The sequence below is a fragment of the Castor canadensis genome, chromosome 13 (assembly GCF_047511655.1).
Source record: "Castor canadensis chromosome 13, mCasCan1.hap1v2, whole genome shotgun sequence".
Lineage (NCBI taxonomy): Eukaryota > Metazoa > Chordata > Mammalia > Rodentia > Castoridae > Castor > Castor canadensis.
This window is the reverse complement of record NC_133398.1, coordinates 58,345,510-58,370,327: the sequence shown is the minus strand read 5'-3', so window position 1 is coordinate 58,370,327 and position 24,818 is coordinate 58,345,510. Positions and strand designations below refer to the sequence as shown.

The following is a 24,818-nucleotide window of genomic DNA, read 5'->3' as shown; positions in this document are numbered from 1 at the left end:
ATGTAGGCTTCTCTGCCAGGGGAGCCAGTTGTTAGCAAAGAGCAAGCACACAGATCAAATTTGAGGGCTGTGGTTTTAAGGGACAACCCCATCTTTCTCTTGCCAAAGTAGCTTACAAGGTAAATGAGAAAACACAGGAGGATACTTCATACAAAGGCAAAATGTGGTTGTCACTTAGGACCACTGGTCCCCTTTAAAAAGCCAACAGATTTGGAATTATTAAATTCTTATATTAGAGGTTATGCAACAGATTGTTAAAAGAGTTTGAAAGGCTTTCAAGTCACCTAGTACATTTCATTTATTTTGCAGCCGAATAAACTGCCTGAACCTGAGGCCATGAGAAGTGAAAGATTTTGTTCAAAACCACACAGTTGTAGTAGACTTCTATGTGCTTAATTCTTAATTGAATTTACTTTGCATTATGCCACACTGTCGCCCCCCAGTTTCCACAGTAAGACAGTACCAGATTCAAAGGGACACCCAGCTAAAGTACTAGTCCTGGTATGAAGTGGTCTCTGATTTTCCCATCCTATATTTCTATTACTCTTTATTCTACTTTTTTCTGCAGAAAGCCCCTGTCATATAACTTGATATCTTCTTTATGTATATATCTAGAAATGATTTTTATTAAAAAAACTACTTCTAATAAGAATACTAAGTGATAGCCATGCTCTTACATATAGAGGAATTATTAATTGGTGCTAAGAATTAGAATACCACAAAACATATATAATACCAAAATCATATGACACTGAATGTCATTTTCTTTGACAATTCAGAAAGCATACAATTCTCTGGCAAAGCAAGGAGCTAGTTGATAAGAGATTTCAAGGCAATCGAAAATGTTGAGTTTATGTATCATTGTCCAAACAGATAAAAGTTTGTGCAAATGAATCCCTGTCTTCCCAAATGCTGTGCATAAATGTCTCAAATAAATAATGTACAAGTAAAAATGACAAAACATTCAAAATGCCTCACTGAATCCAATCAAGATTCAGATATCAAAGTAAACAAGAAAGAGATACATATACTTCAAATTTTTTCTGGTTAAAAAACCCATTTATTTCTCTGTAACAGAAAATGTTATTTAGCAAGCATAAGTTAAGTCCACTTGATTTTTGAAAAGTAAAACAAAATCTAATCTAAACTTGCTCCAATTTTAACAAATTTATGTATGTACATTTTATAAATTTTGCTGTGCATTAAGAACAAAGAAACACAGCTGCTTATCTGAAAAAACTATTCATGATCATAGGCACATTTTCACATTGTTAGTAAACTAAAATTGTGCTTTAACCTAATTGATTAATCACAAAAATAGTATTACTTATTTGAGGGACAATTAGGTCTTCCATTTTACTGTTCCCAACACCCTTGTTTTATCAAGATCATGTAATTGGCTTATTATTGACATTTCCTAAAATTTATACATGAAAATATTTGTTCTACAATGATAATTTAGTCTTTTTGGCAAAAGGCAGGGTGCACTTGCAATCATTCCATGCCAGGTATGTATGCGTTAAGTGCAACACACATGAACTGCACACTGTAGCACACCCACTTCTGAAAATTTCTCATTGAGACAAACCTTAAATGGTGTGGCAGCAAAAGGGTTAGATGGGGAACAATGGAAGATAACTGTACTTGAATTCTGTAATTCCTACAGTAATAGAAAACATACTCCTTCAGATATGGCATCTTTACTTATCCATATTACAATAACATGAAAATCAAATGAATAGTCATAAAATGATTCCAAAAAGAAATTGTTGATAGCTTTCTTCTTTTCCATGATCAAATTATGGTATATGTGTTCTTGAATTTTTGTTTCAATTTGGTTTTACAATTTCATCAGAATATGAGACTATCCAAGTATAGATTTGTGAGCATTGAAACAGTTATGTTTCCTAATTCTGTCATTTACTTGGACACACTTTATGAATATTCAAAAGAATCCCCCACCTACATTTACACAATTATTTGTAGAGTGATTAATTTATGGAAGAGCTTTCATGACCATCTTGCAGAAGTATGAAAATGTTTTAAACTAATACAAGGTTTTAAGAAAATTATGTGTGAAAGTAGTTCATACATTTGGTAACTAAAAATAATTTAAGTATCAGAAAATTTAAATTATACCAAAATGCAGGAAAGGCACTGGACTCATGATTCTCCCTTCTTCAGAAGGGCCATTTAATTTCAGATATAAAAATAAATATTCTCTGGCAGGAAAAATGTGGTTAAGAAATGATTTGCATGCCCACTCCAAACTGAAGCTGTTTGTTTTTCCTGCCAAAATGCAGCAAACAGCGAACTGGGACAAAGGCACAGCAGTAACAAAGAACAAAACATTTGCAAAAGGCAATGGCAACACAAAGGGCATTATCCAACCTTGTCAGCGTTGAACTGGAGAGAATCAGCAAATGGGTTAGTGCTGCTGAAGTTGTACTTAGGGTAAAGGTTGTGCGGCAAGGAAGGCAAAGGGGATTTCTAAAAGGAAACAGAAGAGGCGCTGAGCGCATAAAAAATGTATTTAAAACAACTCAATTTATAGAATAAAGAACTTACTGATCTAAAGAACTGCCTGTGTGAAACTAGAGTCTGCATCTAGTAATTCATTAGCATCCCCTCCTAAAACGATCTGTTACTAATGCTTTTCCACTACTGACCTGAGTGTACACCTGAGTCTAAATCAGTCCACAAATGGCAAAGGAAACCAGACTGTGACCCCAAATTTCTTTTAGCTCCCCTGAATAACTTCACTATCACAGTCAGAGATATGCATTTTGCCCACTTTATATATTAAGTTATCCTTCATGGATATCATAAAACATCTTTCAAAATTAATACCACAAAGGTTTTTTTTATTTATATTTAAAAGCTAATGATACTTACTACTTTTCAATAGTCTATCTGTTCCAGAATGCAAATAAAGCACTTGTCTGTTAGTTTATTAGTAACCTTCATTATTCCTTTGTTTCCCAATAAGGAAGCTTTTCATATTTTGGCTAGTATTAAGGCTGATTTGGAACAATCATATTTTTAAATTAAAAAAAAAAACACCAAGAAATAAACCACTATGCAATGGTGTTCTCTATTCCTGCCCACTTTTTGTGGAGTTAGGATCATGGAAATCCATATTTTTTTAAAACATATATAAAATTTCCCACATTATTGGAGAATTTATGGGCTTTGGATAATATTTGAAGTCCTGCCTTTGAGTTTCTCTTAGGTTTTGAGGCTTGCCTGTAATGCCCCCTGAGCCAGGACAGTTAAGAGTTGAATATACATGTTAAAGGCAGAATGCCTGTCAATAGAATTTAACATTTTCATAGCTTAAAAAAAATGAAAAAGTAATTTCCTCAGCACAATAAATTCTTCTCCTTCTTTTCAAAATCTTCTTCTTTTATTCACTATATCTTTCAGGGAAAATTGCAGACATTTAAAATTCATCTTGGCTCCAATTAAATGTTTGTGTTACTTCTCTACAAAAGCCCCACTGGCAGGCATAGGTTGTCATGTGACCACCACCCTGGATGGGAGAACACTCTGGAAAGACTCCCTCAGTGTGCCTGCATCAAAGCTTACGGCCATGTTACCCTTTCAATCTGCTCTTCTCAAAATGTTTTTCCTACAGAGGCAAGACAGGGAAAAGATATGGCACAATGACATTTCTCTTCATCTCAACTTTCTCCTTGCTTTACAGTTTAAAATGTCAACTCCTGCTTTACAAAAGAGGAAATCACAAATGCCAAGGAACATGACCATTTATTAAGGTGGAAGAAATGAGTGGGCAGGGATTCAAAACATATCCTAGGCAAAATAATTCAATGCCATGGAAAGTGGGGATTATTTCCAATCTTCACCCTTAGTATTTCTAGGTTACAAGTGTCCTTTATAATTTTGTAGAACAGAAAACAAAGCCATAAGAGCAAGAAGTGGAAGTTACAGAGACCTCTATTTCTTGATTTTTTTCTGTCTTTTTTTATTTTGTTTTTTGTTTGTTTGTTTGTTTTGCTGATCTTACAGAATTAGAATTTGGCCCTGATAGCAGAGAGTAAAGGTACAGCAGGAACAGAGCAGATGAAATGGTAGTCACTCTAAAGAATTATAGAAAAATTATTTTGTTAAAATAAAAATTAATGATGAAATGTTTATGTATGGTCTCAAAGGCTGATAAAAGAAGAAGAATATTATTAACTAAGAAGAAACATAGGGAAAACAAAGACATTCTTGGTCCATATGAATGGGGCCACCCTTCAGTCGTACAACCTGGCCAGACTGAAGTTTGTGAAGTGTAACCCTGGTCTCAGCTAAGGGCCAAGGAGACTGGATGGCTTTTTAACACATACAGAAGATTTCCTGGAAGATTTACACTCCATCTACAAATAAAACATTCGCCCCGAGACACTATTAAGTATCTGTATTGAGGACTTTTTTTGTTTTTTTACTTTTAGATTACAGGAGATATAATTATTTCCATAGGGAGGTAAATCGTTGTAAATAAAGTATAACTCATTTTAAATGCAAAATTAATTCTAATTTCTCACAGCAAAATGTGTATAACTTAACTAAACATGTCACTCTAAGCAAGATTTATCCTGAAATAATTGCTACAAAATTAGGTGTCATTATATCTCAGATAATAAAATAGGAGTATTTTCCAGGTGTATGAGACAGTATCATTGTAGCTTATTAGAAGATGTGACTAGCATTGAAAGCAATGTTTCTAGCTCCAGTTTTAAAATAGCACTAAAAATCACGATTCAGCAGTTTATAATATTGTCCCAAATGATATGCATTAGAAATTAAAGATAAGACAAAAAGGAATAAAACCCACCCACACCGAGAAAAATCATTTTAACTTAACCAGCCATTTACCAACATTATCATGCTGTGTCTATGTTTAACACAACAAATAGAAACAAATGTAAAAAGATTTGTAGTTATTTAAACAAACTGAATAACAGTTACAAAGATGCAATATGATGCAGCCCTACCATTTGCCAGATTTTCTATCTGAATGGATAATTATTACCTAACAATAAACAACTGAATGATTAAAAACTGCAGATGTGAAGATAACTGCTTACATTAAGAACTACTAAATTCATTCCTTACAGTGAACCCAGACCAGAGTTCCACCTGTCTTGACAACAAAAGGAAGGATCAGTAAGATAAATTTGGTCACTTTATATTCTGTGACACAGAAAATTAATGCTACTTTTATTGATCTATTCAACAAAACTGTTTGCTACCTCCCTCTCTTCATTTGAGTATTAATATCTTAAATTCTTACAAGTTAAAATTTAATGTATTTCATATGCAAAATCATACATTTTAAGTTTTAGGTGATGCCTTTAATTCCATCACATACACTGACATTTTTCTTCCAAAGACAACCAACTCTTAAATTCCAGTAAGCAGATAATTCAAAGGGAATCAGTATGACAGAAGTGAAGTCTCTAGGCAACTCCTAAAATGGTATAAAAACCAGAGGGAATACATATGCTTCTGAAGAACTATCTCAGGCATATGTAATATATATTTAACAACTGCTGCATATGAAAATATTTTTTCAATGAGGTATGAAGAAGGAATAGGAAAAATCATTGTCAATCACTGGCATAATTTTCACCCTCAGAATCATTAGGACATACCAAATTTACAAGACTTAGTTTATATTTTTTCTATTACCAATGTTCACTAAATATGTTTGTATGTTCTAAAAAAAATTTGGGGGGTCAGGTCTTGCTATATAGCTCAGGCTAACCTCAAACTTACAATCCTTTTGCCTTAACCTCCTGAGTTTTAAAATTATAGGCACAAGCCACCACACCTGGCTTATAAAATATTTCTTAAAGCTATTTTATCTGTGATGACTGAGGGTACAATGGGTTAGCAGATTTCTGTCTACCAGAAACTATACTGTGATGAGCTATAGAATGACCATGAGTAAGCAACAGCAATTATGAAATTACTTGTGAATAAACAAAATTCACCCTGTGAAAAATCTAATGTTTGGTAGGATGCACAAAAGTGTCAAAGATCTGATTCTGGGATGGCACAAACAGGAGATTCTGACTAAACAGTAAGTTTAAAGAAAATGTAATCTTTCTGGCATCTAAGGACTCTACTAGAGGATCATGGACTATTAACCTGAATGACTACATCACATTCTTTTCAACAACTGTGTGTTTTGTGACTATAATAAACGCTAGTAATTAACCATTAAGACTACTATGTTCACCAATACATCCTACTTGTATGTGTTTTCCATAGACATCAAGTCTTTATTAACCATGGTGGAAGGGATTTATGGCATAAAAGCAAAAGAAACTTTTAACAAGTCTTCTCAGACTTCAAGAATCAGCATCTGCTTATACAGACAACTTGGCCCTAGATACATTAGACTCCAAGTTGAGCACTGTTTGGATATGCCTACCTTGCCCTTTGTGATTGCTTACCCTTGGTCTGTTTATAATGCTCTGTACCAAAAAGACTACAGGGCTGCCTGCTTTCCGAATGGCTTCCACAGCTTGTTCATGGCTTGCATCTCTGAGGTCCATTCCATCCACCTGCAATGGAAGGCCTCAGCTTAACATTTCAAGAAGCTATAGAACAAAAGCACAATTTGTGGATCTGGAGTTTTGAGGATCCTCAGTTAGGCTCCTAGAAAATCTGTTTCAGTGCCAAAAATAATTGAGACTACTTTGTGAGGCTGCAAAACTTTTCATCTTCCCAGCAGACTTGTAGTCCCTTGTTTTCAACTCAGATTTCTGTCTCCAATAATCATATGGAATAATAATCAATTGGAATGAGGTTTTGTGTCTGCGTTCCTTTCATTGCTCAGTTGTTCCTTTGAATCAATCAGTATCATTAAAGAAATAATATACAGGACAACCTAGAAGCATTTTCTTCATAAAAGGTATTGTGTTAATTTCCTTCTAATTCATTATAGTGATTTGATAAGCAGGTAGGATATTCTTTGTGTAGTTGTCTCTGTACAGGAAAAAACCGAAGTAAAAAACAAAAATGTGATATCTAGAAAAATCAGATTATAATAAGGTTAGTTTTACAAAAGAATCTTTGCAGTAGTCATAACAGGAGCTGAAAGCCAAGAAATTATGCTCATTTGTTAGTAATTTTTATGTAAAAAGCTAGAAAATGCAAGTGATTCTCTAATTTTTTTATTGACTAGTTTGCCTGGGTGATGATCAGCTAAGCTCATATACTACACGATCAAGAAGGAAAATAGTCTCAAAGGCCAAATGCTAATCCTGCCAGAAAAACTGCAGAAGTTATTATCACTGTATCATCTCCAATTATCAAGTCAGCTCAGAGTGGACCCAATTCTGGAAAAGAAAATCAATCATTGAATCTTGGCAAAGAAATTATCATCTTGAAGAGATATACATTTAATTGCAAACACCCTGCATCCAATAATTAGATGACTTAAAAATATATTTCAGAGCATATTAAAAATGGCTTCTAACTTTTCCATACAACAAAAGTCAGTATTCATGTCTACTATACATGAATATAGAATTTATAGAATATAAAATTTTCAATAAATTGAAATTTTTTACTAGTATGCTATCTATCTTTGCTCAAGACCAGTGAAACCTAGGATCAGAATGGAACACTTTCTAAGTCTCTGCTGCTTACCTAACACATTTTCAAAACGTGTTAGCACAGGCTATTTTAGAATCTCCAAGGATTACAGGGAGGCCTAAGGTTTTCTTACTTACTGGGAAGGTCTCTGCATAAAATGCACTCAACAAGGCATTGCTAAATTACAAACAATTTTTTTTTTACAACACAAAACGTCCTTTCTTTTCAAGTTAAAGGGGATACTTTGTTTTTCTTATATAGTATCTCCCAATTTCTTTTTAATTATTCATTTATTCACATGTGCATAACATTGTTTGAGGGGATACTTTAATTCTTCATATATTTAAACAATACTTTTGGGAACAAACTATGTTCAATGTTTTCTAAAAATGATTATAAAAAATTCTTATTTTTCTGTTTAGCCCAATAGTATTTAATAGAGAATTATGCATAAAAGAAACTTCCAAGTAATAATCAAAACTTGAAAATTTAAATGAAATTTTAACTAAAAGTGTTTTTTAAAAGGGACTAATATAGTCATCTAATGAAAGATAAGGATGTAGCAGGGAAAAAAAAGCTTATTCTTCCTTATAAATGGTGACAGGGAGAAGAAAAGGACAGGGAATTTGCTTTCTCTCAGATCTCAATTTCTTCCTTCTTTGGCTCTCGAAGACAATCAACAAAGGAATAAATAGATAATTCCTTTAAATTATTTTATTCTAGCTCAAATTCTAATTCTAATTCTATTTTTCTTTTGTCATACTGGGGGTGGAATCCAGGGAATCCAGGGCTTGGTACATGCTAGACAAGTACTCTACCACTGAGATATACTCCCAGCCCTAAAAATGTTCATTTTTAAATCATGGTTGACACTCTAAACAATTAAGTACTTTAATGCATATGTTTTATAGGTTTAGAAAATGAGATAATTGCTTACTCAAAGTAAACACAATGGTCATTATAGTAATAAAAATTGTCATTACTTGGAAGCTGCCCCTTCTGAAACTTTATAAACCAGCAACTCTGTGTCAGGAACCCATTTCTCTACCTTTAAATAAAACTGTGCTTAACTTGATTAAATAATTTATCACACTGCTCTGAAGTTACTTCACTACTTGTCAAATCTGTCCCTTTTGCCAGGCAGGCACAGTGGCCTGTCTACTTTGGGAACCTCACAGCCTGACATAGCACCTGGAGTGCCACAGTTGTTCCAGGAGTACCCATGGGTAAATTGAGTGTGTGGTTCATGAGAAGAGCCTACTTAAAATACAAAACTTTGCTTTGAAATAGCAATTACATACAATCTACCTATGTGCTTCACTCTTACATATAACAAAATACACATACATGTGCACACACACAGAACCTTCTGTGAAGAATGGGCACAGTGCCAAGAAGGAAGAAGATCCTAGCTTAGAGTGAAGGGAAACATTTATAAAAAAAAGGAATCAAGATCTTAGCATTGAAGACTTTACCAAAAGAACTCCCTTGTAACAAAATTTCAGCCAACAAAGTTTATATACAATGAAAAGATAGATAAACTCCTCATTGAAGAACTTAATAATGCTGTGTATACTTTCTATGTGTATGTATAATTTTAAACAATTCATTTTCCCCAAGAAATTTACTTTGTTCATTTAAAGACAGTTATTTTACTTTGGGGCCAATATTTTTTAAATAGACTGGCTTTATCTCTACATTAAGATACATAGTCTGTCATCATATACATGAAAGAAAACAATTTAGAAAGAAATGCTTTAAACATATTTACTCTAATATTGTATGGAGTAATTAGTACAAGGGTGACAATTTCCAGGTAAAGAAGGAGGAAAAGGAGAAGAATTTCAACACAGAAAGTTCACTTGCAGGTACCTCTACTATTCTGTCTCCAGGTTTCAATGTTCCATTTTTGCCAGCTGGACTATCTTCAAGAACATGTTTGATGAAAATGCCTCTCATTACTTCCCCATTGCTTAGGCGACTCCCCATCCCTCGTCCACCAACAATGCTGATGCCCAAGGATTTGCTTGGTTCTCGCCAGAGTTCAACCCTACAAAAAAATGAAATTTTAAACTCTCAGAAAAAACACAGAGAAAGAGCTACTTGTATTTGGGGATGTCTTCTTGCAGATGACACCAAAGGCATAGGCAATAGAAGAAAAAATAAAGAAGCTGGACTTTATCCAAATGAAAACCATATACATATATACTTGTGCACCATGCACCACCACAGGAGGAAAATAGTATTTGGTCATGTATATGTACTGGGGTTTTAACTCTGGGCCTCAACATTTGCTAGGCAGGCACTCTACCACTTGAGCCACTCCACCAGTGAAAAATAGTATTTGGTAATCATATATCTGCTAAAGGGTTAATACTCAGCAAATATATAGAACTCCTAAAACTCAATTACAATATAACAAAGGGATTAAAAACTGGGCAAAGGACTTGATTAGAAACTAGTTGATTACCCAGTAGAATTATTAAAAAAGAAGAAAATGACAAGTATTGGTGCAGTTGTACAGAAACTGGAACCATGAACATTGTTGGTGGGAACGTGAAAGGGTACAGCTGGTATGGAAAACAATTCTTTAGTTCCTCAAAAAATTAAGAATACAATTACCACATGATTCAGCAATTCCACTTTTGAGTACATTGCCAAAAGAATTCAAAGCAGGGTCTTTGAAATATTATACACCTATGTCATAAAAACATTATTTATAATACTCAAATGCACCAATAGTCTGATGTCCATCAAAAAAATAAACAAACAAAACGATATATAATATAATGAATATTATTCAATCTTAAAAAGGAAAATTCTGAAACAGGCTTCCACATGGATAAACTTTTTGAGGACACTATGTTAAGTGAAATAGGCCAGCTAAATGAAATAAAGGACAATGCCTTATGATTCCTTTCAGATGAGCTACCCAGACTAGTCAAATTCATAAAGACAGAAAGTAAAATGGGAGTTTCTGCAAAGGGCGGGGAGGGGCAGAGAGAGGAATGGGGAGTTATTTATTTATTTAGTGGTACTAGGATTTGAACTCAGGGCTTCAGACTTGCTAGGCAGGCATTCTACCACTTGAGCCACTCCACCAGCCCTGTTTTGTGTTGGGTGTTTTTGAGATAGGGTCTAGTGAACTATTTGTCCTGGCTGGGTTCCAACCATGATCCTCCTGATCTCTGCCTCCTGAATAGCTAGGATGACAGGCCTGAGCCCCCAGCACCAAGCTGGAGTTACTATTTAATGAACAGAATTTCAATTTAACAAGATGAAAAAAGCTCTGTAGGTAGATGGTAGTGATGGCTGTATGCCAATGTGAATGTACTTAATGCCTCTGAACTGTACACTGAAATGGTGAAAATAGTTAAATATAAATGATAATAAGTAAATATTTTAAAATGATAGCATTGTAGCAGTAAATCAAAGATAGTTTAAACTATGTTCCCAATTATGTATTTTGTAGGATATGATAAATACTAATGTATTTGTTATGCTGATTAGTTATAAATAAATACCAGACTCATACTCCAGGATTAGGCACAAATCAATGCAAAAGTATCATTCTGCAGGAGCTTTAACACTACAGACATCAAGTAATCAGGAAATTCAGCTACCACTGAACAGATGGTAGTTTCTAAGCTTAGCAGCCAAATCCAGGGAAAGAACACTCCTGCACATGCTATGTCAGAAGCCGGCCTCTGTGGGAGTCTTTCTTGCCAAGGCAGACCTGGTCATTAACAGTCAGGTCATGAAGAGAGTGGCTGACAAAATCCTACATGATCTGGTCCCTCTACTACCTTCCTAAACTCCTCATCACCTTACTGTTCCTTAAGTTGATGTGATATGCTCCCACCTTGGGGCCTTAGCACTATCTACTTCCTCTGCCTTGAATGCACATCCTCATACCCACAAAATAAACACATGAATTCACATATGATAACTCAAAAAGCTCTAAGAGTTAAGGATGGAATTTAAAGTATGCATCTTGTGAAAAGGCAGGGATGTCAGAATAAGGTGATTTGCAGTAAGGTATTTGGCCCAGACAAAGAAACAGCTCAGGTGTTGGAGAAAATGAACTCAATAGAAATCTTATGTTAATGATAAAAATTCTGAATCGATTCCAGTCCCCCAAAAGGCATGTTGACACTAAGTAGGAGCAGACAGGATGGTTCAATGTGCTCTCAACATTGACATTTGAGGTACTTCCAGAGGAGAAGAAAGGTCAAAATCAGGACTCTTACAAAATGAAGGTGGTTTCAGAAAGAAAAAGCTGGGGATGAAAGTGTACCTTAGATAAAGGGACAGGATGGCAATGAGTCAAATGGATACAAATGCTAAGACATGTTTTTCCTTTGGTCAGAACTTTGTCCTTAACTGGAAATCTGTAATTCTAGAAACTTTACCTACTTAGCTTGAATGATCCTTGATCTTATAAAATCTTTGCAAATAAATTAGCTAAAATTCTGTTCATTATTTTCTCTGTCTAGGAATTCTATGTAAGAAAAGAACATCCATTTCTGTTTCTTAAGATCCTAAAGAAAACTGGCAAAGCAAAGAAATCAATGAGTTCAGCCATTGTATACACAAATTTAAAAAGCTAGAGTACATAGGTAGGACTCTCTATGTCTTCTCTTAGATAGGAAAAAACAAAACCCATAAAAGAATGAAAGACAATGTTTCCTAGGGCTCTTTATGGTTAGTTAAATTAGAAATGGTTAATATGATTTCTGGAATACTAAAAAAAAAATCAGCAATAACAGCAAACATTTATTGAGGGCTGGTCATGTCTCAGTTTTGTTCTCCAAGTGAGTTACATACACTTTCACTTAATTCTCACACCTATCATATAGGATGGATAGTTCCTATTAGCTCCATTTTAAGAAGGGAAGAATCACAGATAAGGTAATTTTATATAACAATGCAATATACTCTCACGGGGCATAAAGTAAAGCTTGTGAATCTTTAAAATAACACGGAATACAAAGACAGAGCTTCCAAAATAATCACAGTGCTCAGAAATCAGATTCATTATTCACTACATACAGCATGGTAAATGTCCCTGGAAAGCTGGATGCTGGTGGCTTGCACCTGTAATTCTATAGATTTGGGAGGCTAAGATCGGAAGGATTGTGGCTCAAAATGAGCCCAAGAAAAAGTTCATGAGATCCCAATTCACAGAAAAAAGCTGGGTGTGGTGGCACATACCAGCTACAAGCTAAAAAAAGAGGGTTGTGGCAGGCCAGACTGGGCAAAAAAAGAGACCGTCTATACAAAATAACTAGAGTAAGAAGGGTTAGAGGTTTGGCTCAAGTGGTAGAATGCATGCCTACCAAGCATGAAGATACTGGAGTTCCCACCTCAGTATCACACACACACACACACACACAAAAAAATCCCTGGAAAATAAAAAGGTGACCTACAAAAGAACACTTTGTCACTCTGTAGTACATGTTCACTTCCGAGTTTTTTCTGGCTCTAAGACCAGACTTCCTGGGCTATGAGCTGAGTCCCTAGGTTTTGGTTCTGCTCCTCTGTTCCTTAATCACATGACACTAGGCATCTTTCTCTCTCTGTCTTACGTTCCTCAGCTGTGAAATGGGGCCAATAAGAGTTTCTACATACAGGTAAATGTAAAATAAAAGGATTGGAATATAGTAAGCAACCAAAAAATCTCTTACAATGATGATGATGATCACAATTTCTACAGTAATGGAAGAACTTAGAAAATTTAATCCATGACAAATGAACAAATGTGTACCCCATGATCCTGTTATATCTATACTTGCTTATTAGGACTTACTTAGCGCAAAATATCTTTCACTGTTCTTTGTTTCATGTATCTCTAAATCTTGCCCAGATAAGTACATTGTAACTTCCTTGAAGGCAGTATTTATGTCGTACACTTCACTATTATTCACAAAATCATCAACTTTCTATCTGGATCCATATCAAGACTCAACAAAATCCTATTCAAATGAAGTTGATTTTACTCAGCATAAGAACGTTAATATGTCTTTGTGATGCAGTTATACATCAGAGCATACTCAAGCAAAGTCATCTTTTCTATTATATATGAAGCAAGTTCTAGACAGTGTGTGGCTTTGGATAAACTCAGCCTGTGATATCATAGTTGCTCTCACACACATATATTTTAAATGTATATTTGAATCTAGTTTGTGCTAGAGAAACTTCAATGAATGCTTAGTGTATTTCTAAGATAAAATTTTTCTGAGAAAATTATGCATTCCAGCTATCAATGAATAATTTTCTCTAGCTAATTTTATTTAGTCTCTAATAAATGCCAGATAGTTGCATATGTGTTAGTTTTAACCCTGTGTGATACACATTATTTTCTACACTGTACAGATGAAGAAATGGAGAGTTAGGAACATTAAACAACTTGTCCAATGTCACAAATAACAAGTTGCAATGTAGCACTTGAAATCACATCCTTTATCTTTAAACACATATTTCCACTGAGTGGGTGGAAGACAGAAATAGACCTTACCGCCTGGGCTGATTCCAGTTGCTGTATGCTGCATTCTGAAGTTCACTCTCTTCTCCCTCTCCTTCTTCTCGCTCTGGTAGTTCTGGAATGTCTCTGGTTAAAGAGTCACACAGTAAGTATTTTAAGCAATATTGTCTCACATGTACTTACTTATTGGTTAGGACAAAAATGCAGATCTGCTTTATATTTCACCATACCTGGCCTATAAGGATAGAATATTTTTATGCAGAGAGAAAGAAAAGCCTACCAAATGAAATAAGAAACTTACATTAGAATTAATCCACCATAAATTTGTCTAGAGATATAGCTGAACACAAAGTCTTGTCTAGTCTATTTCCTGATGAAACATAGGAGAATAAAGAAAAGGAATAGGACAAAAGTAATAAATACTAAAATTCTGAAGAAAAACTAATCAACAATTATTTCCTGAATTCATAACTTATACAAAAAGCCAGAGGAACCATATGGGTTGTAAGTATATATAGCCCAGCTCTTTGCCCTAAAGGAATTTATCATCAAATATGCCAGGATTTTAGCATCTCTACTTCCTAAGGACACACTACACTGTCCCTTCAAGTTTTGAAGAAAGATGGAAAATGCTTCTAGTCCAGCTTCAGTCCATCCAGACAGCCCTGAAATGGAATATTCCTTACATGAAGGCTGTGTGCCAGATCAATGATCAATTTTTGAAGCAATTCATATTTTGCCAAATATCAAACCAAATGCGTCCAGTCTATTCATTTACTATAAAACTACAATAACTATATCAAGACTATTGTATTTCTCAAGAGGTATATTTTGTATCAATAAATGATTTGTAAAGGCAATAGAGAATAACTAAATTGGGCTGGGAGTGTGGCTCACGTGGCAGAGTGCCTGCCTGGCAGGCAAAAGTCCCTGAGTTCAAACCCTCACACCTTAAAAAAAAAAATAGACAGAATAGCTAAATTGATTATGGCAGATCCTTATGATGTTGGTAGAGAATGTATTTCTGAAGAAACATGTCTACATATTCCTTTTATAGCAGAGAAGGCTATTAAAATTCTGATTTAATAAATATATTTCAGCTGATTTTATACAAACTAAAAAAGCATAGCCATTCTCCACTGATGGGAACACTGACCTCTCTCAAATTATACAATCTTTAGACTTTGAGTTCAGAGGCCATCTAATCCAATCATCCACCTGGCTTGAATGTGCTTGACAACATTCCTACTTACTACTTTTATGTTTGAACTACCTCTTATGCAAATTAGAAAATAAGGCTCTAAATAAGGCTGGGCTTCCTATACTCTTAAGTCTGGCAGTAATGCAGGACAGCTGGGAACAGTTCCAAGAAGGGGAGTTAAAAAATGATGTGAAGTCAGTGAGTGACAAATAGTCCATGTGCAGGTCTCATCCAAAGGATATAAAGGCAAAAAGGTAAAAATGAAGCCTAAACCTCTAGAAATACAGCTGGAGAGAATACAGTTGCAAAAACTGGTTCAGAAGACACACAGAATGAGAACTTACAGACAGCCCTAAACTATCCACTGGTAGCCAAAGCACTAGGGGGAGTTATGAGCCTTAAAGTCAAAACTGGGGAGCTACTCAAAAACACTTGTGCCCATACGGCACCATGGCTCTGCCTTTTTAGCTGTGAGAAGAGAAATATCTCTGATTCATGAACACTGGTTTCTTCAAATGATTCAGTCATTTTAAATCCTTTCACTAACCCAAACATACTCTTCCAAATGTGCTATACATTCTTTATCCAACAGAGTGAATGGTTTCAAGGACTCAAATGTCATGTGCTCCTTCAAGCAGAATGGAGAAATTCTCTTCTTCCTATACTCAGTCAGCCAAGAAAGAGCTAGATTTCTTTTTCCCTGTGTTACTATGTTGACAAAGAAATTCCTATTAATTATAATCAATAACTCTCTTTACATCTGTGTATAGGTTCTAGGTGAAGTAAATAGGACAAAGTCACATTGTCCTGTAGCAGTGATGTTGGAATTGAGGCCATCTTACCATAAAACCTGAGCTCTCAGCCTAGTTTTATATGAAACTATAAGTGACTTTGCTGCCACTTAGTTTGTCTGTGGGACTCTGGCAAGTTATTTAACCTGTCTCTATTGCAGATTCCTCCTGTATAAGAAGCAGACTGTTTTGTTTTAAGCATCCTGACATCAATAGCAAATATTCCTCCTCTGCAATGAAACAACTGGTCGCAGTAGTACACAATGCACGGCATTCCCATTTTTGTACTGACTGGAAGCACAATGATAAAACTCTTTCTAATAACTTGAGTATATTAATAGGACTAAGATATAAACTGTTTTCTTCTTTAATTTTGTCACTTGAAACAATACTTCAGAGGAATATTGGAATGATTGCTTTTCCCATTTTGATAGGAAGCCATGGGAAATTATAATCGATCTTTGGCATTCAGGCTGAGATGGAAACAGAGCGTAGTGTGGCTGAGTTTTGTGAGGAGTAGAGTACTCCTTTTCCCATAAAATTCATGAGGTCCAAAGGACCCTAACATTCCTTCCCTTTATTACACATAGCATGTTCTATCCCTTCCCTATCACTTTCTATATACTACGGTCCTGTGTATTTTGCAGAGGAAGCAATGATGTAAGATCATGATTCCTGCTGGGCCACTAGACACCAGGGGGTTCTGGAATGTTCTGACATTTTCTAAGGAAGGAGAAGGCCTCAGAGGTTTTTCAAGGCTCAATCTGCTCCTCAACATGCTCAAAGAGAAACCTGATAATCAGTTACCAGTGCAACTGAAAAAAACAAGCCCACAACTGAGAGTAAAATGATACATTTGTCATAGAAAGCAACTTGACATTATTTTTCCCCTTGTTCTGAACTCAGTCAGAAGCAGCTTCAAGCCCCAGTTGCTACCTTTCCTAAGGGAAGAAAAACTGTCCCTGAATTATTTAAAGGTTCTGAATATATTGTATATCAAGAGCCTTTAAAATGTTTCTATACCAAGATGTTCAGCTTAACATTTTCTAAAACAGAAAAACATTTCTATGGGCTTCTGGGTCTGTATATACGTTAACAAAGAATATATAAATTTCTCAAGATGTTTGATAGTATTTATGAAAGAAGAAAAAAAATTATACAAAATCACAGAAACAGTAAGCTCTAAGGAATTAATGAAATAATATTCATAACTGAGGTGAGTTACCAAAACTTAATATGTTAAAAATGGTATACTGCATGGTAGAATTGAAGTTTACTCTAATTTCTTGATCTGAATATTTATATATTTCCCATATTTTCCATTCTATATGATAATTACTTAAGTAATTGAGGGAAAAGGGAAGAATGTGTTTTAAAATATTGGAAGAAAGGAATTCAGATATTTGCTTTTTTCTTATCCTTCGTGACTCTGGACTCAAAATTCTTCATAACTTGCTGTGTCATTCATTCATTGTGCTATATTTAGTGTTTCATTTACCTGCCAGTGTATGAAGAGAAAATGTCCAGTGCCACTATTCCTTCAGATTGTGGTCCCAAACTTATTCTGAACTCCTCCAAATGTTCTGCAGGCACGTAAGTTATTCTGGGGAACAAAACACAGTCCATGAAAGCAAAGAGAAACAGAGTTTTGCCTGTTGGGAAAAGCTTCCAAAACACAGAAAAATAAACACATTGTTCCTTCATCTCTACTTATTGATATAGCTCATTTAATTGGCATATTTAATAGATAACCCAAACTTCAAAAGTCAAAGGTTATTCCATGGGCAAAAATAAGTGAAATTAAAAAATTAAATATTACTGATAAACTATGTATTTATTAATAGTCATATGGGAAGGAAAAAACAGCAATATTTATATCTCTAAGTGAGAATGCTAACAGGAAGTTTGTGAAATTAAGAAGTTCCAAAACTCCTTAGAGTGACACAGAATGTGAAAAGCCCTGGGTTTGATACTCAGCATTGTAAGAAAAAACAACTAATACTAAAACATAATTGTCAATAACATTAATTTTTGTCCAAAGATACATGGGTTCCCTGGCAGAAAAAAGTAGATGTACTCTATTAAATACTGAATATCCCACATTACTTTACCTTTTTTCATAATGTGTAATTAATTACAGATATTATCAGCAATTATAATAATTATGTGAGCTCTATTAAATTATCAACTCTCACATCTAAAGTACTGAGCAAAGCCATTTAGTTTAAGGACAGATTTAGCAATTTGTACCAATTTCTTATATGGTTGCTTTTGTTTAAAAGGAAAGCCTATGGCTTACACTTGAAAGGCCATTTATTAACTTAACAAGTACTCACCAAGTGCCTTCCATGTGGAAGGCACTGTACTAGATGCTGAATATAGCCATAATGTTCAGAAATTGACATCCGAAAACAAGTTTACTGCTGTCCTGTAAGGTTATTTACACAGCCAGACAATTTTTAGGCTATTCAAAATCCTCAAATTAATAGTAAGGTAAGAGAAATACAGTATTGAAGTCAGTATGGTATGTGTGCAACTAAAAAAAAAGAATGTATGAAATCTGAATACTATAGAAATCATGAAGACTATTAAATGATCTAGCAGTGATTTATCCATTAAGTCCATAAAACCTCAGCACTGGAGGACAAGGACACAGGATTTTTTTCCCCCCACCCCCCACCCCCAAGTTTCCCTCCAACACAGGATTATTTTTTATGCTTCAACAAAATAACAATGATACCATTTATATATTTCTGTAGTGAGGAGGATACATAATTTTAAATATGTTGGTAATTCCATAAAAAGCAGTCACTCACGTCTCCAAAGCCTGGTTACTTGGGTTTGGATTCTGCTACACTATACAAAAATTAGGACTGTGCTCTCTCAGGACATCTCTCCCGATCACAACCCTCACTCCAGACCCCCTGGGAATCTCTCTGTGATACTTTTATCTCAAGAACCAAAAACTGAAGCAGAATACAGAGATCAGTAGTTGTACCACTGGGCACACTGGGCAGAATGAAAGAGTGGCATTCTCATTCTGACGCTACTTAATTTATTCCCCAATAAATTAAATTCACTTCTTTAAAGTGTTACAAGAAATATTGAATTTGCTGTTTGTTATCTCTTCAAAATTAATGGATCAAAAATATGCAATACATTATCTAAGGAAGGATTATAGTTCATACAAAGAAAAGATAATAATAAAACCTAAAATTTGAAAATACTATTTCAGAAAACTGGTATTATTTGGGAAACTCATATAAACAAAACCTTAAGTTAAAGTCAGTAAAAGGAGGGGACAAAGGCAGAACACAAAAGCAAAAATAATAATAATTAGCACAACATATGTAGTTTTTTAACTGATTTGAAAAAGTAAAAATGTTTCTTTCTCAAATAATGTTGAAAATGAGTTTTCCCCTACATTTATTTAAAACTATTTTTCTTTTACAAAAATTAGGGAATGGTGGTTTTACAAATATTTTTCTGGTAGCAGTGAGAAAGAGCAAAGCCGGCAGTTTCCACAGACAGTCCAATGCCGAAAGGCCACCAAAACAGGCGTCCCACAATGCAACAGGACATGCAGAGCAATGCTAACACATGCCTGCCTGCACACGACCACACAGACCTCTAAATCACCAACAGAGAACATCAAAGCTGAGGACAAACTGCATAAGTACACTGAAACAGCTTATTTGAGAGTTGTATTAACAGTTCTTAAACATAAACTAACCTTTGGTTACACATGGAGTAGAAGAAAAAAGAATACCATTAGTGATGCCGAAATGTGACACAGCTATTAATCCAGAGACTGTGCCTGCACATGCAAACAGGATCATTCCCTTGCAAAGGAGCTTGAAAGCTTAGTGGTTGGAAAAAGGACTTCCAAATGAGTTCACAAACATCACTGCAATGTGAAAATGCAACAATCTCATATCTCTGTTGGAATTTATGTTCCTACATAAATGAAGAAAAGAGCCAAAATGTAGACACTGAATCTATATCTGATCTGTCTCTGCATCGGGACATTACAGCAGCACAAAATGATTTTCACAGACAAGCTGAAACACACAACCATAATGAGCTTTTGAATCACCAGTACTCACACATAAAAGGGGGCTCGAGCGTCAGCAGGTGCTGCAGAAAATCTAGAATGTGAAGCATACGCCGCGACATCTTTTTACAATAGTGTTAACAAATGTCAATGTCTTCTGTGGAATGTGAGATGCATACATATGTAGTTAAAAGTGGGTGCTCCTGGTTATTTTATTCCCCCTTTCCACCTCCCTCTCATCTACACCTCCCCCAGAAAAGCATCTGCTCTTTACTGGTGTCTATAGCAGTGATTATTAACAAGCATAGAAAAATGTGACTGCAATCAATCTTTTATTCCTTGATCAGGAATTCATCCCACACTTTAGGTTAAGGCAGGTGAATTCTGATTCAGCTCAGTAATTATCTGGCAGATGTTATAAGCAGCTGTTGCTAAGCGCAAAACCCTGGCTATTATTACAGAAATATAAGAGCTCCTGGCAAGGTGGAGTGAGAAGTGAAATAGAATGCATTTTGGTGAGGCTTCACATCTGGCTTTCCGTAGAAAATAATGAAACCTGGAACTTAAACTGGCTGTTCTTGAACTCCTGAAACTCAAATTATCTATCCAGGCATGCATGAATGCACACAAAGTTCCTAGCTATATATAGCAAATGGCAAGAGAATGCTTTCCCTATAACCAATCTGTAAGGAACTGAATGGAGCATTTTATTTATTTATTTAAAGTCCTTACAGCACATTTCTCCACCACCACCCTACATTGAGTGAGGTTTATAATAAGAAATAAAGAGAAAAGAAAGTGGGCAGAGCTTAGATCTAGGCAATGAGTACAAAGCTTAATTGGCTACAGGCAGTGTTATGACTACATTCAGAATAATGACCAACTAAACTTTCTTTTTGAGAGGATTGCTCACATATTTTTCAAGATAATTTTAAACTGTTTGCCTCATGAAAGGCAAGTGACAGAAACAAGATGTGGTCAAAAATACTTCATGCAAAATATAGACACTATGCTCAGTATAAATGGCTATTTTGTTTCTTTTGTTTCATCAGGTAACACACTTTCTTTCTGAAAAAGCATTATGTAAGGATCATGTTAATTTATTTCTATCATTTCCTCAATGAGTCAGTGTCATCACTTGAATCAGAGCATTAGTGAGACATTTAAGAGGAAATCAATGTATTTTGTGAATGTGTGTGTGTGTGTGTGTGTGTGTGTGTGACAGAGAGAGAGAGAGAGAGAGAGAGAGAGAGAGAGAGAGAGAGATTGACTAGTTGATATCTTGATGAGGAAGTGTTGTAGGAATTTTCTTCTTTTTTAAATGTAAACTTTGACAGTATATTTTGACTCCTGAAATCTTAAAGCAATTAGTTAGGAAGCTAGCTCTTTAGTTATCCTTCAAGAACGTAATGAAGTTGCTGCCCACATGAACAGGTGATTCTGCTGGATCAGCAAGTAGTATGTGAAGGGATACATGCTTTAAGCTTGAAAATACACCTCAAACCTTCTCTAGAATTGAGTAGATGTGTGACTCACGTCAAACTGATGTCACAATAACCAGATTTTGGGGCCACTTTTTAATTTCTGCAGTTTAAGGGTAAGGCTAACATTTAGCACAGATTCTAGTGCTCAGAGTGCCAAAATGTGAACTGGTGATTTCTATCAGTACACAGAGCATAACACATAGATCATAACAGAACAAATCAAATGTTCAGTTAGAAGGCCATCTGCACTTTATAATACATCTAATCTCTGTAAGCTAAAAGCCCTGCAGTAAATACTCCTACATGAATCTACATCATTCATCTTCTAAACACATCATTTCCTCACAGTGATGAGGAAAGCATTTAAAGTTCCTCCATTTTGGGGCAACAGAGGAACTGACATTTTTAATGATGTTCACTTGTACACTTATCATTGTAAGATAATTAAGGAACAGTCACATGATCTGCTTAACTGCAAAATAAAAGTGAAAAAGACATGCAAAAATATGAAAGCCTATTAGTGAAGATTCTGCTTAAAATAATACCTTTTTTGTATGTAACAGCAGAAAGTACTCCAAGTGGTACATACTTTTTCTGCTTTTTATAGATGGCAAAATGAAAAACAGATTGTAAACATAGCTTTTCTTACCTAAGCTCTAGCAATACATACTTTGTAAAACAACCAGTTACAAAGAATGCCATCAGTAAGATAACATTAATAAAGAAAAGTCCCCCCCCATACTGGTAATCATTGTATAAATTTAAGGTAAGCAATCTTTTCCTGACCTCTTATTTTATGGTTTTATCCCCTATACATTAAACACAAATTTTCAATGATTAATGCTGGAGGAAAAAGCCACATTGATGAGGTGTGACAGTAAAGCCATTAACTGATTTTTTTACATTGGCTCAAGGAATGTTCAGTGACTTAAATACTAAACCACATACATGATGTGCTTTTAGAACATTGTGGGATTACTGGAAATTTTAAGGACTGCCTAACAAAATATCCCAACAAAATATATGAATTATAATCAGATGATACCAAACATACTGGTGAATTCCTTTGGGTCATGAGGTAATTCAAGAAAGAGTAAATTATGGGTCAGATGGCGCAGTTCTAGTCTGTCTTTTTCATGCCTAGCCCTTAAAGTACAAGTGTGGTTCCAGTATTAATACAGGGCAATTAGGAAGGGAATAATTTTTTACATTGAGGCCAATCCAAACTTCTTTAAAGAACCTAGGAGTGGCCCCCTGCACTGTGAGAGACCTATCTCTCACATATGTGTTTATGAGATAACTCTCACAGCTAGGATTCTTACAGACATCATCACTGCAGAAGCACAATTCAAAACACAAAGCAATCATTTTTGCAAAATGTTAACACTGTTACAGTCTTAAAGAGACTACATCCACAATCAAGAACTATTCAGAAATAGTGATTTGCCTTAAATAAATATGTGATAAATTTTGCACATCAAATAGAAATAGATACTGAAAACACATATGAATTAATTAATTTCCCAAGTCAAACAAGAGTCCCAATGATACTTACTTTATATCAGGTCCAATTAGAGAATGTCTTCTCAACATGGCTCGTGCCTGGGCATTGGTTAAGCTGATGGTAGATTCTTCATTAATGGACAAAACGCAGTCCCCGACAGAGATACGGCCGTCTCGGCTAATGGCGCCTCCACGAATAATGCTTCGGACAACCATCCCCGAGCCATCTTTGTTAGCGCTTACTGTCATCCCTACGGGAAAGGAGACGCGCAGCTATGGACGTGACTTTCCAATTCATTTTAACGTAATAATCACTAAGAATTCACAGACAAAGAATTGGAACATTTTTTTCCGTCAATAAAAAAGTTTTCCTAACAAAATATTTTTAAGTAAATTTAATGTGAATGTAAATGTTTGTGAAATTGGCAGGACACAGTGGCACAAGTCTGTAATCCCAGCTCCTGAAGAGGTGGAGAACATTGTTCAAGGCCAGCTGGGGAAAATTAAAAGTTTGTGAGACCACACCTCAAAAGACAAGCTGAGCATGGTACTCTTTCAGAACTCCATCTATTTTCCTACCCATTTTGGTGTCTTTGACATCCCTTTTCTGTTGCTCTCATGCAATTAATTCTCTTTCATTCTTCAATGTCACCTCCTCAAAAAGGTCTGCTCAACATACTCTGTCTGATTTAAAGTTCCCATAATTTTCTACCCTCACCCTATTCCTTCAAGCTATAAATAGCTAGATCTAGGGCAAATGCAGCAATGTGGTTGGATTCTGATCATATGACAAGGGGAGAGCACATACGGGAGATATAAGAATAGGTAGAAAACCCAAAACATGAAAGTGTTTGATGTCCCCACTCCAGAGGAACTAATACAGAAACCTTAAAGCAACAGAGGTTAACATGAGAGAGGGAATCAGGAACCAGTGTAAAGATCAGTTAGAGATGAATCAACATGGGTTGTAACACATTTGTACATGAAAGCAATGCTAGGAGTCTTTCTGTATAGCTATCCTTAACTTAACTAGCAAAAACGCTTTGTCTTCCTTATTATGCTATGCCTTCTCTTCAACAAAATTAGAGATAAGGGCAGAACAGGTTCTGCCTGGAAGTGAGGTGGGGGGGAGGAGGGGAGGGGGAGAAATGACCCAAACAATGTACATACATGAGAATGAATAATAATTTTACAAAATGATATAAAGACCTTGAGATTATGTTTAAAACTTTTGAAAAAACCATGTAAATTCAGTTAAAACAAAGGGCCAAAATTTTCTTCCCCAAAACAAGATTATGTAATTAAACAAGATTAGAAGCAATATAAAGCCATAATAGTATTTATAAAAACTTTCTTTGACAAAAGTTACAAACTCATGTTTAGATTTTTCTATATTATAAAATAAAAACTATCTTTCCAAATATTATTACTAATTATACCATATCAGACATGATATTTCATATATTTTTAAGATTGATCATTATTACATTTTTAGCCCAAATTCTTATGCCTGGATATGGGAAATCCAGGCTCCTGGTATGGTCTTAGGATAGCAAAGAAGTATTACCAAATACATTTAAAATATTCTGTTAGCTCAAAATAATGATTTTAAATGTATTGCTATTAAGAAGACACTTTTACTTGCCATAAAACAAAAGACAAGTTTAGATACTATTTCATCTCAGGT

The 24,818-nt window shown here is 35.1% G+C and overlaps 1 protein-coding gene across 22 annotated transcripts in view; it reads right to left on the bottom strand.

Moving 5' to 3' along the window:
• Mpdz (multiple PDZ domain crumbs cell polarity complex component) overlaps positions 1-24,818 on the bottom strand; it is a 170,614-nt gene that overhangs the window by 34,215 nt on the left and 111,581 nt on the right. For 10 of the 22 annotated variants that reach the window (XM_074051850.1, XM_074051863.1, XM_074051855.1 and 7 more), the window contains 8 exons: positions 23,184-23,382; positions 20,197-20,238; positions 17,589-17,693; positions 14,132-14,224; positions 9,487-9,664; positions 6,468-6,578; positions 2,392-2,490; positions 1,589-1,660 (listed from right to left, as the gene is read on the bottom strand). In XM_074051850.1, coding sequence (XP_073907951.1) covers positions 1,589-1,660; positions 2,392-2,490; positions 6,468-6,578; positions 9,487-9,664; positions 14,132-14,224; positions 17,589-17,693; positions 20,197-20,238; positions 23,184-23,382 — 899 coding nt within the window. The remainder of the gene's footprint in view (positions 1-1,588; positions 1,661-2,391; positions 2,491-6,467; positions 6,579-9,486; positions 9,665-14,131; positions 14,225-17,588; positions 17,694-20,196; positions 20,239-23,183; positions 23,383-24,818) is intronic. The other 12 variants (XM_074051858.1, XM_074051867.1, XM_020186027.2 and 9 more) reach the window with 9 other exon arrangements.